The sequence below is a fragment of the Schistocerca piceifrons genome, chromosome 6, assembly GCF_021461385.2.
Source record: "Schistocerca piceifrons isolate TAMUIC-IGC-003096 chromosome 6, iqSchPice1.1, whole genome shotgun sequence".
NCBI classification, from domain to species: Eukaryota; Metazoa; Arthropoda; class Insecta; order Orthoptera; family Acrididae; genus Schistocerca; species Schistocerca piceifrons.
This window is the reverse complement of record NC_060143.1, coordinates 202,283,153-202,295,500: the sequence shown is the minus strand read 5'-3', so window position 1 is coordinate 202,295,500 and position 12,348 is coordinate 202,283,153. Positions and strand designations below refer to the sequence as shown.

The 12,348-nt window shown below is 43.8% G+C and overlaps 1 protein-coding gene across 1 annotated transcript in view; it reads left to right on the top strand.

The window, feature by feature from the left end:
- Nucleotides 1-1,917: 1,917 nt before the first annotated feature.
- The window catches only part of LOC124803236 (zinc finger CCCH domain-containing protein 13-like), a 331,812-nt gene continuing 321,381 nt past the window's right edge, over nt 1,918-12,348 (top strand). The window contains exon 1 of the mRNA XM_047264417.1: nt 1,918-2,287. Coding sequence (XP_047120373.1) covers nt 1,918-2,287 — 370 coding nt within the window. The remainder of the gene's footprint in view (nt 2,288-12,348) is intronic.

Genomic DNA, 12,348 nt, shown 5'->3' with positions numbered 1-12,348 from the left:
ATGCAATAAAATCAGCAGCTCACTGCACTTAATTAGCAAACTATCAAAATAAGTCTCTGGACAAACATTAAAACCTGCTTATTATGGGACTATATTTGCATATATTAATTATGGAATAGAGTTATGGGGATGTGCTGCTGATAGACACATGAACAGAATCCTAACACGGCAGAAAAGAGCAATCAGGACCATGCATCGACTAGGATGCAGAGATTCATGTGGGGAAACCTTTGTACAACATAAATATCTAACAGTATACTCCTTGTATCTGTACAAAGTAATAACATTCTTTGTGGACAATAAAAATAATGAAGCTAAGTGCTCTGACGTGCATACCCATAACACAAGACAAAAAGATTGCTTCTTCAGAAACAGAACTAAACAGATCATAGTCCTTGGATAAATGGCCAGATATGGTTTAACAAACAGACAAGTGCTATAAGATGCCACAGAGGTAAAGTATTCAAAAGGGAATTAAAATCATTCTTAACTCTCAAATGTTTGTACTCACTGAATGAATACTGATATTAAAATGTAGCTATTCTTAAATGTAGGCCTAACTCTTCTATCTATACGATGTACTATTCTGAGGTGATTCTAATATATATTATTTTTGTAACAACATGCTGTAAATTCAGATACCTATACTATGTAACAACTGTATGTTGCATTATGAAGTACTTTACCATATATTGCCAAGTGTGTCACCCTTAAGTGGCTTCTTGTAAATGTTCTAACAACCCTACCACAACAAAGGTCAAAACTTAATAATGATTATGGTGTTGCTCACGTTGCTAAATACTGCATCTTCGGGCAACAACAAAGTTATTATGTGGCAGGTGTCATTAGAGCACAGTTAATAAAGTCATTTCATGTAATAATGAATAAACTAGGCACTCATCTTTTCGTGTTTCCCACGCTGGTCTCGTTGTAAAATCATGGCTCAATCGACGAAAATCTAGGTGGTGATGATTCCAAGCTCGGATGCAAAGAGGCCTAGGTTTTATTATGCGATATTCAAAAGTTTTATAGATGTGTTTCCCAAACCATTCTTGAATATTAAACCTTTGCGGGACAATGGCGATGTAAAAAAGTAATCAGCACTCCGAATTTAAGTTACACTTCTTTTCTATTACTTTTGCTGCAATATAACGTAACACACAAAACATCACTCCATAATGGAAAATATACTTGAAAACATCTTCCTCACTGTTAAAGTTCACATTTTATAAGTTGACTACGTTATGCGTCTTTCCAACATAACGTCCAAGACTTGACTTTCTCGAGGTCCGACTCTCTAACTACTAACTAATAATCGCTACGCGCACAAAAATCGAGTTACAAGTACGTCAAAGATCATAGTGACAAAAGAAAGAACATACATAAGAATAATATCATTGCAATATAAACATATCGATGAATCAAAGTACTTCTACATTAATGAAATCAAATCTGAATGTTGTCTCAGAAATATGTCAAGTTCTTTACAGAAACACAGTAGGATATTACTGGTATCGAGAGGTTGAGTTGAGGTGCCGTAATGGTTACGTAATTCAAGTACCATTACAATGTGAATTGCAAATTCTTACTGTTTGTACAAAAATTTTATAAAAATGCTATGGTTACGTAATTCAAGTACCATTACAATGTGAATTGCAAATTCTTACTGTTTGTACAAAAATTTTATAAAAATGCTATGGTTACGTAATTCAAGTACCATTACAATGTGAATTGCAAATTCTTACTGTTTGTACAAAAATTTTATAAAAATGCTATGACGTTTGCATAAGGCACCAGTTGGTGACCATATGCAAAAAAGACAATAAATAAATAAAAGTTGCAGTTGTTTATGTTCTGTATTCTTTACGTTGTTTCTACTTCAGTATCACTTGCTTATGCTGTTTTGTGGCAAAACAAATGCGACCTCGGAAAATTTCCGGACACCAGAGTAGTCGGCTGAGCAGCGCCCCCCCCCTCGTTGCAGGCACCGTCGCGGCGCCGCGCGTCCCTGGCGAGGGCGGCAGCTTGCGGCTGCCCGTGCGGCGTCGACTGTCGCGTCGCGAGGGCGCGGCCGAGGCGCGGCGCGCGCTCCAGCAGGCGGACGCCGTGCACTGCTCGGCCAGCGTAGACCTCGGCGACGGCTTCCGCTCGCTGCGCCTGCCCGGCCGCGGCCGGAGGGCCAGGGGGCTCGCCGCAGACGGCGGCGGACCCGCGCAGCCGCTCTCCGCCAGCCTCACTGACCTCTCCGCAGAGCCCGAGAGGCCCAAGCGGCGCAAGGAGGCAGCAGGTGAGCGGCACTAACTGGCCAGCACTCTGTCATCTACTGGCACAGTGGTTCCGTAGTACTAGTTGAATTTCACGAGCCTCTAGGTCAGGGGTCTCCAAACTACGGCCCGCGGCCGAAGCCGGCCCGCGAGAGCCCGCAAACCGGCCCGCGTTAGCTGGCCGGACATCCCCGGTATCCGGCCCGCCAAATATTTGAGGTGGTACCTGTATTGCCAACAACTGAGTTTTGAGGCCTATCGCGATCAATACACCGCGACATTGGCTCTGCTACTCGCTACAAGACTACATACCAAAATTTATTGTTGCGCCGCTTGAAATAACAATGCGTTGACATACTCTACCTCTATTACGTCTTGCAGTAATAGTGTTACTAACAATGATTTTGAGATATCGTTAACTTTGCAGGACGCTTTCGTGAAGAATGTGCAGTGAAATACTTTTTTGTCGGTGAAATTCGCCAGAATAAAATACGCCAGAATTTCGGTCAGGTACGCTCACCAATAAAAATTATGTAATTAAATAAAAATCGAAGTTCGTTTCAGTGATAGCTATTCCCACAACCTTAGATTTTTGCGATTTCATCTTTCCTTTAGCCTTACATTACGGTGATCATGGAGTTCTAGGGTGCTTTAATCCCACTAGGTAGATCTTGGTCCTTGCGACTTCGTGGAGGATTCAATGTGGCCCGCCAACTAAAAAGTTTGGTGACCCCTGCTCTAGGTCTGCTGACATGGAATAGACGACTCTGTATGTCCATCTTTTCAGAGACTGTTGTGGGACTCGCTCTTCAGTACAGAATGCCAGATCAAACACCTTTCAGCCGTCTAATTTCCAGACTGTTATTTGATTTGGCTACCAGTTTCGGTGATTCACTAAGCCATCTTTTGGCCCCCTGACCGATGTGTACGAAGAGTCCAACCTCGGTTCCGGTCAAAATAGGGGCCAGTCCGGCATCTGTAGATTTCTGCTTGATGCAGCCATCATTAGTAGTGATTCTCCAACAGAAAGACGTTCCTACTCAATGGTCTGAAGATGACCACAGTAGTGGTCGAAACCGGTCACCTTGTTAAATAAATCGTGATCAAGACTGTTTTTAATAGTAATTATTTATAAGACATTGATCACTGCTGTTCCCGTAATGCATTCAAAACTATTTCAACCTCCATTGGCAGGTGGCCAAATAAAATAACAGTTTGGGAACTGGACGGCTGACAGGTGTCTGATTTGACATTCTGTAAAATAAAGGAAGTTTCAATGGGATTAATTGGATTTCATAAGGCCCAAACCCTCCTTACATTTTGAAAACATCAATTCTATTTTATGAGGCACGAGGTCTATCGACATGAAAAACAGTGTGTTCCAGAAAGATTCAGACGATTTCACGAGATCAGCATCTGATGACATGAAACACAGGGTGTCCCAGGAAAGATTCAACCCACTGGTCGAGGTTAAACCCTGCTGACATGAAACAATGGTTATTCGAAAAAAGATTCAGCATATTGCTCGAGGTTCAGCGCCTTATGACGTGAAACATAGGATGTTCCTAAAAGGTTCATACGATTCCTCGAAACTCGACGTTAGCTGACGTTAAAGACATGGTGTTCCGAACAGACGCATCCGATTTCTTGAGACACAACTACTGTTGAAGTGAACCGCAGGGTGTTTCAAAACAGATTCATCCGATTTCTTGAGGGTCAGCGTCTAGCGACATGAAACACAAGGTGTTGCAAAACGAGTCATCCGATTTCTCGACATGAAACACAGGGTGCCCCAAAAAGATTCATACGATTGCTTGAGGCTCAACGTCTACTGACATGAACACACGGTGTTCAAAGACGATTCATCCAATTACTCGACGGTCGTCGACTGCCGACGCGAAACACAGGGTGGTCCTAAAAATTTGATCTCATTTGTCGACAGTCATCGTCTTCCGATATGAAATACACGGTGATCCAAAAAGACTATCCTGATTTCAAGATATAAACTTTACATAAATTTAATTTACGCATAGGACTACCGCTGGAAAGGATTATTTTTCCTTTTTTCCGTTATTTTCCAAAAATACGCTTTCGGAATGAGATCTTCACTCTGCAGCGAAGCGTGCGCTGATATGAAACATCCGGACCGAGACTCGAACTCGGGACCTTTGCCTTTCGCGGGCAAGATAAGATTGACAAACGAAATAGAGAACATCCAAAGACGAGCAGCATAGGTTCGTTTAGCTTGCGCGAAAGCGTCACGGACAGAGTGGCAAACGCTGCAAGAGAGGCACTCTGCATCACGGTGCGGTCTGCTGTTGAAGTCCCCCGAGTGGACGTTCCTAGAAGAGTCAACCAATAAATCGCTCTCTCATATGTACGGTGCGCGCGCTGCGACGTCACCCTCTGGCTCGGAAACGCTCCAAACAGCAAGCAGGCGATTCAAGTGGAGAAAAGGCCACACCCTGAAGTTCGTGTGAGGTGTAAAGTGGGTTAATGGTGTCACGTTAGCATCAGATTTCACCACAATTCTGGTCAACGCAACCGTGGACGTTTCGTACGATGCAAAAGTCGTCATACCTCCTGTTACCCATATTTCACCCCTTCTCTTGACACCTCTGCGGTGGACATCAGAACCCCAACTCCCAGCGTTGAAATCACGCGTTTTCTTATAGGTGGCCGAGAAAAACATTTCAGACAGACCGCCGCTCAGAATCGGCACGAAAAGGTCTCAGGGGTGGCATAAAAGGCAGCAATGAAACCAAATCCTTCCCTTGGGGCATTCATTCCCACACGTTTCGCTGTGGAAAACGACAGTTCGCAGTGCGATGACCAACAGGAAGACTTCCTTGACAACCTTGGACACTGCTCGCACCTCCTGGACGATTCAGCCCTGCCCTAAGAACATTGTGGGTCTACAATCGCAATAAACATGATCGCAGCCATCTGGAATGTAGCTCGGCCAGTTTTTGCTCTGCCGTACACGTTTTGCTCTGACGTACAGAGTGGAACCACCAGAAACCGTTAAAGACCATTCAACGAAATTTGAACGTGATCCATAGCACCAAAGGATGTTTATGCCTTTTCAGCACTCCTGTTTCTCTCTGTCGTGTGACGTGATGATAGGGGGGGGGGGGCGGCATCACAGTGACACATGACTGAATAAAACACGGGAAGGGGTTCCCCTATGACATATTGTAACCTCCCCCTTACTAATCGGCCTATCCTGCTTTCCCGAAAAAATAATACCGATATGTAGGAGGAAAGTGTACAACAGACCCTTCTGATGGAAAAGTCTACTAAAAATGAAAAGTAATTAAACCGAACAGGGTTATAATTTGGAAAATTGAAAGTTATTTTGTGCATACACTCACGAACAACACTGGACAGGAAAGGGGTACCATTGATAATAAATCCAAAAGTTACACTAATCAACGAAAAGAAAATAATTAACAGTCGCCAGCCCTTTAGGGCAATTCACATCCAAAATCCTGTACAAGATGATGGGAAAGAAGAACATGTATTGTTAAACACTGACGTGGCAACTGAAGGTTGACACTATTTTGGACACTAATTTTGAGTGGGCATGTAATGATAAAGAAAACTGGGAAGTCACTCTTACGTTATGTTTGTCATAAAATTTTGAAAAAAAAAACAATCGAGTAATGATTTGAAAATATGCAATTAAACTGTATGTTAGCATTGAACTTCGTTACGTGACCTCAACGTAACGTCATCCAATAAATTTAGAGAAACAAGCAAGCACTTTTCACTTTGCAATTACTTATTTTGCAAATTGGATTTCAAATTATTGTCTGAACAACTGAGCCTTTTTTTACTGACTTCAACAGAAATATGTAATAGAATACGTACCAAATCAAACAGCCATGTGCTCCAAGCTACATGTAAAATAAATAAAACTTCTGCACTCTTAATTTGTGCATTTCTTTAGATTTGGATTTTTCCAGTGATTGATTCTCAAACTTGAAAAATGAAATTGCTTTACTTTACTCATAAACTGAAGCCTGTGTTGTAAAGAATTATTGAAAGTAGACTGAGGCTAAAATTCTTAAAAGTGAAATTATTCATTAATAAATTGGCTGTAAGTATGCAATTTGTTTCTTATGACACTCGTTAGCATATAAGGAAAAAAGGAACAAGGGCACTGCTTGGTAACAATGAGGACACAATCCCCCTAAGTTTAACTGATTCTTATTTAAATACATTTTATCAATCAACTGACATTGAGTTGTACTGCTGGGTTAGCCGTTAATACTTTCTACCAATGAACAGTTTTACTTCAGTGCTGTGCATACGACGAAACTCTGAGCAGACGGCGAATCTGTGTTGCTGGAACTGCAGCTGTTGTTGAAGACGGTAGCATCTTGTGGAGCATGGCTAATTACAGGAACGGGCAATCGTAATTAATACAGCATCTTCCTCCCGTCCACTGTCCTTACTCCTTCTAGACATCTGGCCGGCGATCGTACATGATGCCGCCGAAAATGGTAGTCTCTACTACGAGATCGTTAACACCACACTCTCGCACACTACAAGCACTGGAACCTGTCTCTCTCTCTCTCTCTCCACGCGATCCGCACAACAACTCTCTACTCAAAGATTTTTCAACGCACAAGCATTGCTATTGTCGTTGCGAGTCGTTGCAAATAACAATTCCTTTGGCTTTTTCCCAGAGCTTATAAGTTTCACAGTAAGACACAGATAAATACAATGAAATGTCAACAGACTTCTACCTAAATTTACACAAACAGTGAAGCAATGTCCTTAATTATTAAAAGAAAGCATTTAAATTACAAATATTTACATACAATCCGGCAAAAAAATTTATATATCGGTAGCAGGTGCCACGCATCCTGCATTTTCGGTGTTACAAACCCCACCCCAAGCTCGGCAAAACCCTCGGTGGCACCCACGCAACCTTGTTCTGAACTTTTAATATCTTCTACATCCATATCTAAGTTCATAATCCGTAAGCCACCCAACGGTGTGTGGCGGAGGGCACTTTACATGCCACTGTCATTACCTCCCTTTCCTGTTCCAGTCGCGTATGGTTCGCGGGAAGAACGACTGCCGGAAAGCCTCCGTGCGCGCTCGAATCTCTCTAACTTTACATTCGTGATCTCCTCGGGAGGTATAAGTAGGGGGACGCAATATATTCGTTACCTCATCCAGAAACGCACCCTCTCGAAACCTGAACAGCAAGCTACACCGCGACGCAGAGTGCCTCTCTTGCAGAGTCTTCCACTTTGCTAAACATCTCCGTAACGCTATCACGCTTACCAAATAACCCTGTGACGAAACGCGCCGCTTCTCTCTGGATCTTCTCTATCTCCTCTGTCAACCCGACCTGGTACGGATCCCACACTGATGAGCAATACTCAAGTATAGGTCGAACGAATGTTTTGTAAGCCACCTCCTTTGTTGATGGACTACATTTTCTAAGGACTCTCCCAATGAATCTCAACCTGGCACCCGCCTTACCAACAATTAATTTTATATGATCATTCCACTTCAAATCGTTCCGTACGCATACTCCCAGATATTTTGCAGAAGTAACTACTACCAGTGTTTGTTCCGCTATCATATAATTATACAACAAAGGATCCTTCTTTCTATGTATTCGCAATACATTACATTTGTCTATGTTAAGGGTCAGTTGCCACTCCCTGCACCAAGTGCCTATGCGCTGCAGATCTTCCTGCATTTCGCTGCAATTTTCTAATACAGCCTGGTCTGCTATTCCGTAGTCTCTTACTTTGTTTATCAGGTGACAGTGCGGAACCGTATCGAACGCCTTCCGGAAGTCAAGGAAAATGGCATCTACCTGGGAGCCTGTATTTAATATTTTCTGGGTCTCATGAACATAAAGCGTTGGGTCTCACACGATCGCTGTTTCCGGAATCCATGTTGATTCCTACAGAGTAGATTCTGGGTTTCCAGAAATGACATGATACGCGATCAAAAAACATGTTCTAAAATTCTACAACAGATCGATGTCAGAGATATATATTCCTATAGTTTTGCGCATCTGCTCGACGACCCTTCTTGAAAATTGTAACTACCTGTGCTCGTTTCCAATCATTTGGAACCATCCGTTCCTCTAGAGACTTGCGGTACACGGCTGTCAGAAGGGGGGCAAGTTCTTTCGCGTACTCTGTGTAGAATCGAATTGGTATCCCGTCAGATCCAGTGGACTTCCCTCTGTTGAGTGATTTCAGTTGCTTTTCTATTCCTTGGACACTTATTTCGATATCAGCCATTTTTTCGTTCGTGCGAGGATTTAGAGAAGGAACTGCAGTGCGGTCTTCCTCTGTGAAACAGCTTTGGAAAAAGGTGTTTAGTATTTCAGCTTTACGCGTTTCATCCTCTGTTTCAATGCCATTATCATCCCAGAGTGTCTGGATATGCTATTTCGATCCACTTACTGATTTATTTAGAGAGGCAGCCATTCACTGACCCCTAGGTACCGGAGGGACAGACAACCAGTTCGATACACCTCAGCTAAATGGCACTACGTCGCCGAACTAGTACCTGCTAACTGCATTCGAAATCCGGTACAGCCGGCCGAAGTGGCCGCGCGGTTCTGGCGCTGCAGTCTGGAACCGCGAGACCGCTACGGTCGCAGGTTCGAATCCTGCCTCGGGCATGGATGTGTGTGATGTCCTTAGGTTAGTTAGGTTTACCTAGTTCTAAGTTCTAGGGGACTAATGACCTCAGCAGTTGAGTCCCATAGTGCTAAAAAAAAAAAAAAAAAAAAAATCCGGTACACAAAGACAAAGTACGCTCCGCCACTCACCGTAAGATGGCTTGCGGAGTATAGATGGAAATACAGAGGTACAAAGCATGTCCTAGTTCGCCGATTACCGCCCACACACGAGAGAACGTGGGCCAGCGCTCTCCTGCAACGGCCAGTAAGTCAATACACGGCTCCTCCTACGCGAACCCTCTTGGCTACACACAGAGTGTGCACAGGGGGCAGTTGCATTGACAGAAGTTAGGGAGAACAAATAGCCTCTGCTCCGGTAAACATCCTACACCGCATGCAGACCACAATGAATCGAGTTCTTAACGAAAACTGAGAGATAATTACGCCTGACTGCTCTGAAGGCCAAGCCAGTCCGCCTGAAGGCCAGGCGGGGTTTCGCACGACTTCAGAGGTCTACGACTACTCAGCGGGTTCGGAGGCCTCGAACAGGACGTACAAACAGTAGCGACTGCTCGGACGCTCACACTTCCTCAAACGGCGCCCGCTAAAAGTCTGAGCACACCAGGCCTCGTACCTCATTAGGAAGCACACGAGGGCCACGAGAAAGACAGACCGCGGCGCCTGCGTCACAGCACGTGACACTGCAGGTCGTACGACCGTCTCCAGCACGAAGCGAGTTACTGCGAGGGCTGGAACTTTAATAGCGTCAACTATTTATTTACAGCTCGTACAAAATAGATACGTGTTTCAAAGTTTTACTGACCTTCAAAGAAGTCACCAGCATCGTGTATAACCCGTTGCCAGCGATGTGGAAGTCGTAGGATTCTCTTAGCAGTGCCATTTGTGTTGACAGTTCGAGCGGCGCGGTCTATTTCCCGACGAATTTGTAGCAGTTCTGAAGCGAATGCCGTGAAGTGTTTCCTTCAGTTTAGAAATCGAGTTGAACTCACGAGGACTTAAGTCAGGGGAGTGCAGTAGGTGGTATAGCATTTAGCAGCCCCATCAGTCAAACAAATCAGTAACAGCTTGCACTGTACGTGCTGGAGCATTGTCATACAAAATGATGGTCAGACCCTGCAGAAAGTGTCATCACTTCTGTCTCTAAGCTGGTCGTAGGTTGTGTTCCAAAAATGAATGTTTAGTAGCTGCGCGTTTAAATAGACACATACGCTACCGGTAACATATGGCAAAGGTAAGGACTTCATAGGGTGACTTTTCACTGCCGTACTGATTTCCCGCCTGGACCAGGACGTAGCCGAGCGTTCGTGATGTACGTCGTACAAGGCGGTTAGTGTGACGTCACATGTTCGTTGCGGGGCCCGTATTTCCCCTTAGACCCCGCAAAGACGCAGTCATCCGCTGGCTCTCCCACACTTCCAACCCCACACTGCTTCCACTGTCCATCTCCGTGTCGGCTACCATTCCAGCGACCTTCATTTGTGTGTTCTGCGACAATGATCCACAAAAATATTCCTCTGCAATACTCATCTCCATCTGTAGCCAGTTTCTAATATATATTGTGGATTAGAGCACAGTGACCTACTTGAAAGTAAATAATATTCTCCATGGAGACCTTCAAAGGTTCCGACCATGCCGACCATACGAAATCCAGCTCGGTCTTTCCAGATTTTCAAAAATGTTTCGATTCAGACAGTATCTATTTCCAGAATGGTGAAGGATTGATGAATGGTGAAGGCTCTGGCAATTGACCCTGAACGTAAATAAATGTAATATATTGTGCATACATAGAAAAAGAAATCCACTAATGCACAACTACGCTATTGACGACGAATTGCTCAAAACAGTCTATACCGTAGAATATCTAGAAGTAACTATCCAGAGCGACTTTAAATACAATGACAACATAAAGCAAATAGCAGGAAAAGCAGATAAGAATCTTAAGGGAACGTAATCCATCCACAAGGCAGTGGCATACAAAGCGCTTGTGAGACCGATTCTTGAGTACTGCTCATCCATCTGGGATCGTTACCAGGAAGGGCTGATAGAAGAGATACAGAAGATCCAACTAAGAGCGGCGCATTTTGTCACGGCATTGTTTAATCGGCGCGAGAGCGTTACTGAGACGGTCAGTAAATTCTATTGGGAGACGTTACAAGAGAGGCGTTGTGCATCGCGGAGAGGTGTACTACTGAAATATGTAGAGAGCACTTTCTGGGAAGAGTCGGACAAGATATTACTTCCTCCCACATATATCTCGCAAAATAACCACTACGAGAAAATTACAGAAGTTAGAGCTTAACGACAAAACGCGCCGTCCGCAGCTCGTGGTCGTGCGGTAGCGTTCTCGCTTCCCACGCCCGGGTTCCCGGGTTCGATTCCTGGCGGGGTCAGAGATTTTCTCTGCCTCATGATGACTGGGTGTTGTGTGATGTCCTTAGGTTAGTTAGGTTTAAGTAGTTCTAAGTTCTAGGGGACTGATGACCGTAGATGTTAAGTCCCATAGTGCTCAGAGCCATTTGAACAAAACGCGCCATTCGCGAGTGGAAGAGGGAATGGGGGGTCAATTAGTTGTACCAGAAGCACTCTCCGTCACACACCGTCTCGTGGCTTGCGGAGTCTGATGTAGATTCAGACGTTTAAGGATTATAATAAAAACCAAATATTCTGGTGTGTCCCACGGCAGCATGATCGGACCATTACTGTTCATGTTATACATTAATGACTTAGCGTAGCGGAAACTATTAATTGAAGTCTCGGTACACTTACCTGTGAGGAACTGTAATCTGATGAAACTCTTCCTATACCGTAATATATCAGGGGAAGCAGGAAATATGGTGCACAAAGTGGCAACAATCTCTTAATGCAGAAGTTTGCAAAATTGTACATTTTAGCAAATGTAAAAATGCCTGAATTTGTCACAACAACATTAATAACTCACGACGTTCAGTCCGTCGCGTCAGACAGCTATCTAGGAGAAATAAATCGTGGACACACCAACTAGAAGAACCACCAAAACCAATTCGGAGGTAAACAAAATTGTAAACAACTACTTAGAATCATAATCTGTTCGTATTATAAAAGCCGCGTTTTCCTGTCTGTATGTCAAGGCTAAGTTTACGGACTACAGTAGGGTTTTTGACTTAGTTTTCACTGATACATTCACAAGGAACTTTTACTTATACAGGTTGTTTAAGTAAGAGCGTGCAAGAATGTAACAGGACATAGAGAATGTCCATTGAACAATTTTAGGCAGGGAACCTGGTGCCGGAGAAGCCAGCTTACGGCGATATGGAAGTAGACTTCTCCACCGCTTTGTCTAGCACTATTGTTTTCCAGCTTATTTACAACTAACATGCGTACCGTACAAGTTTACACTAATGTGCTGTTTATTTACAT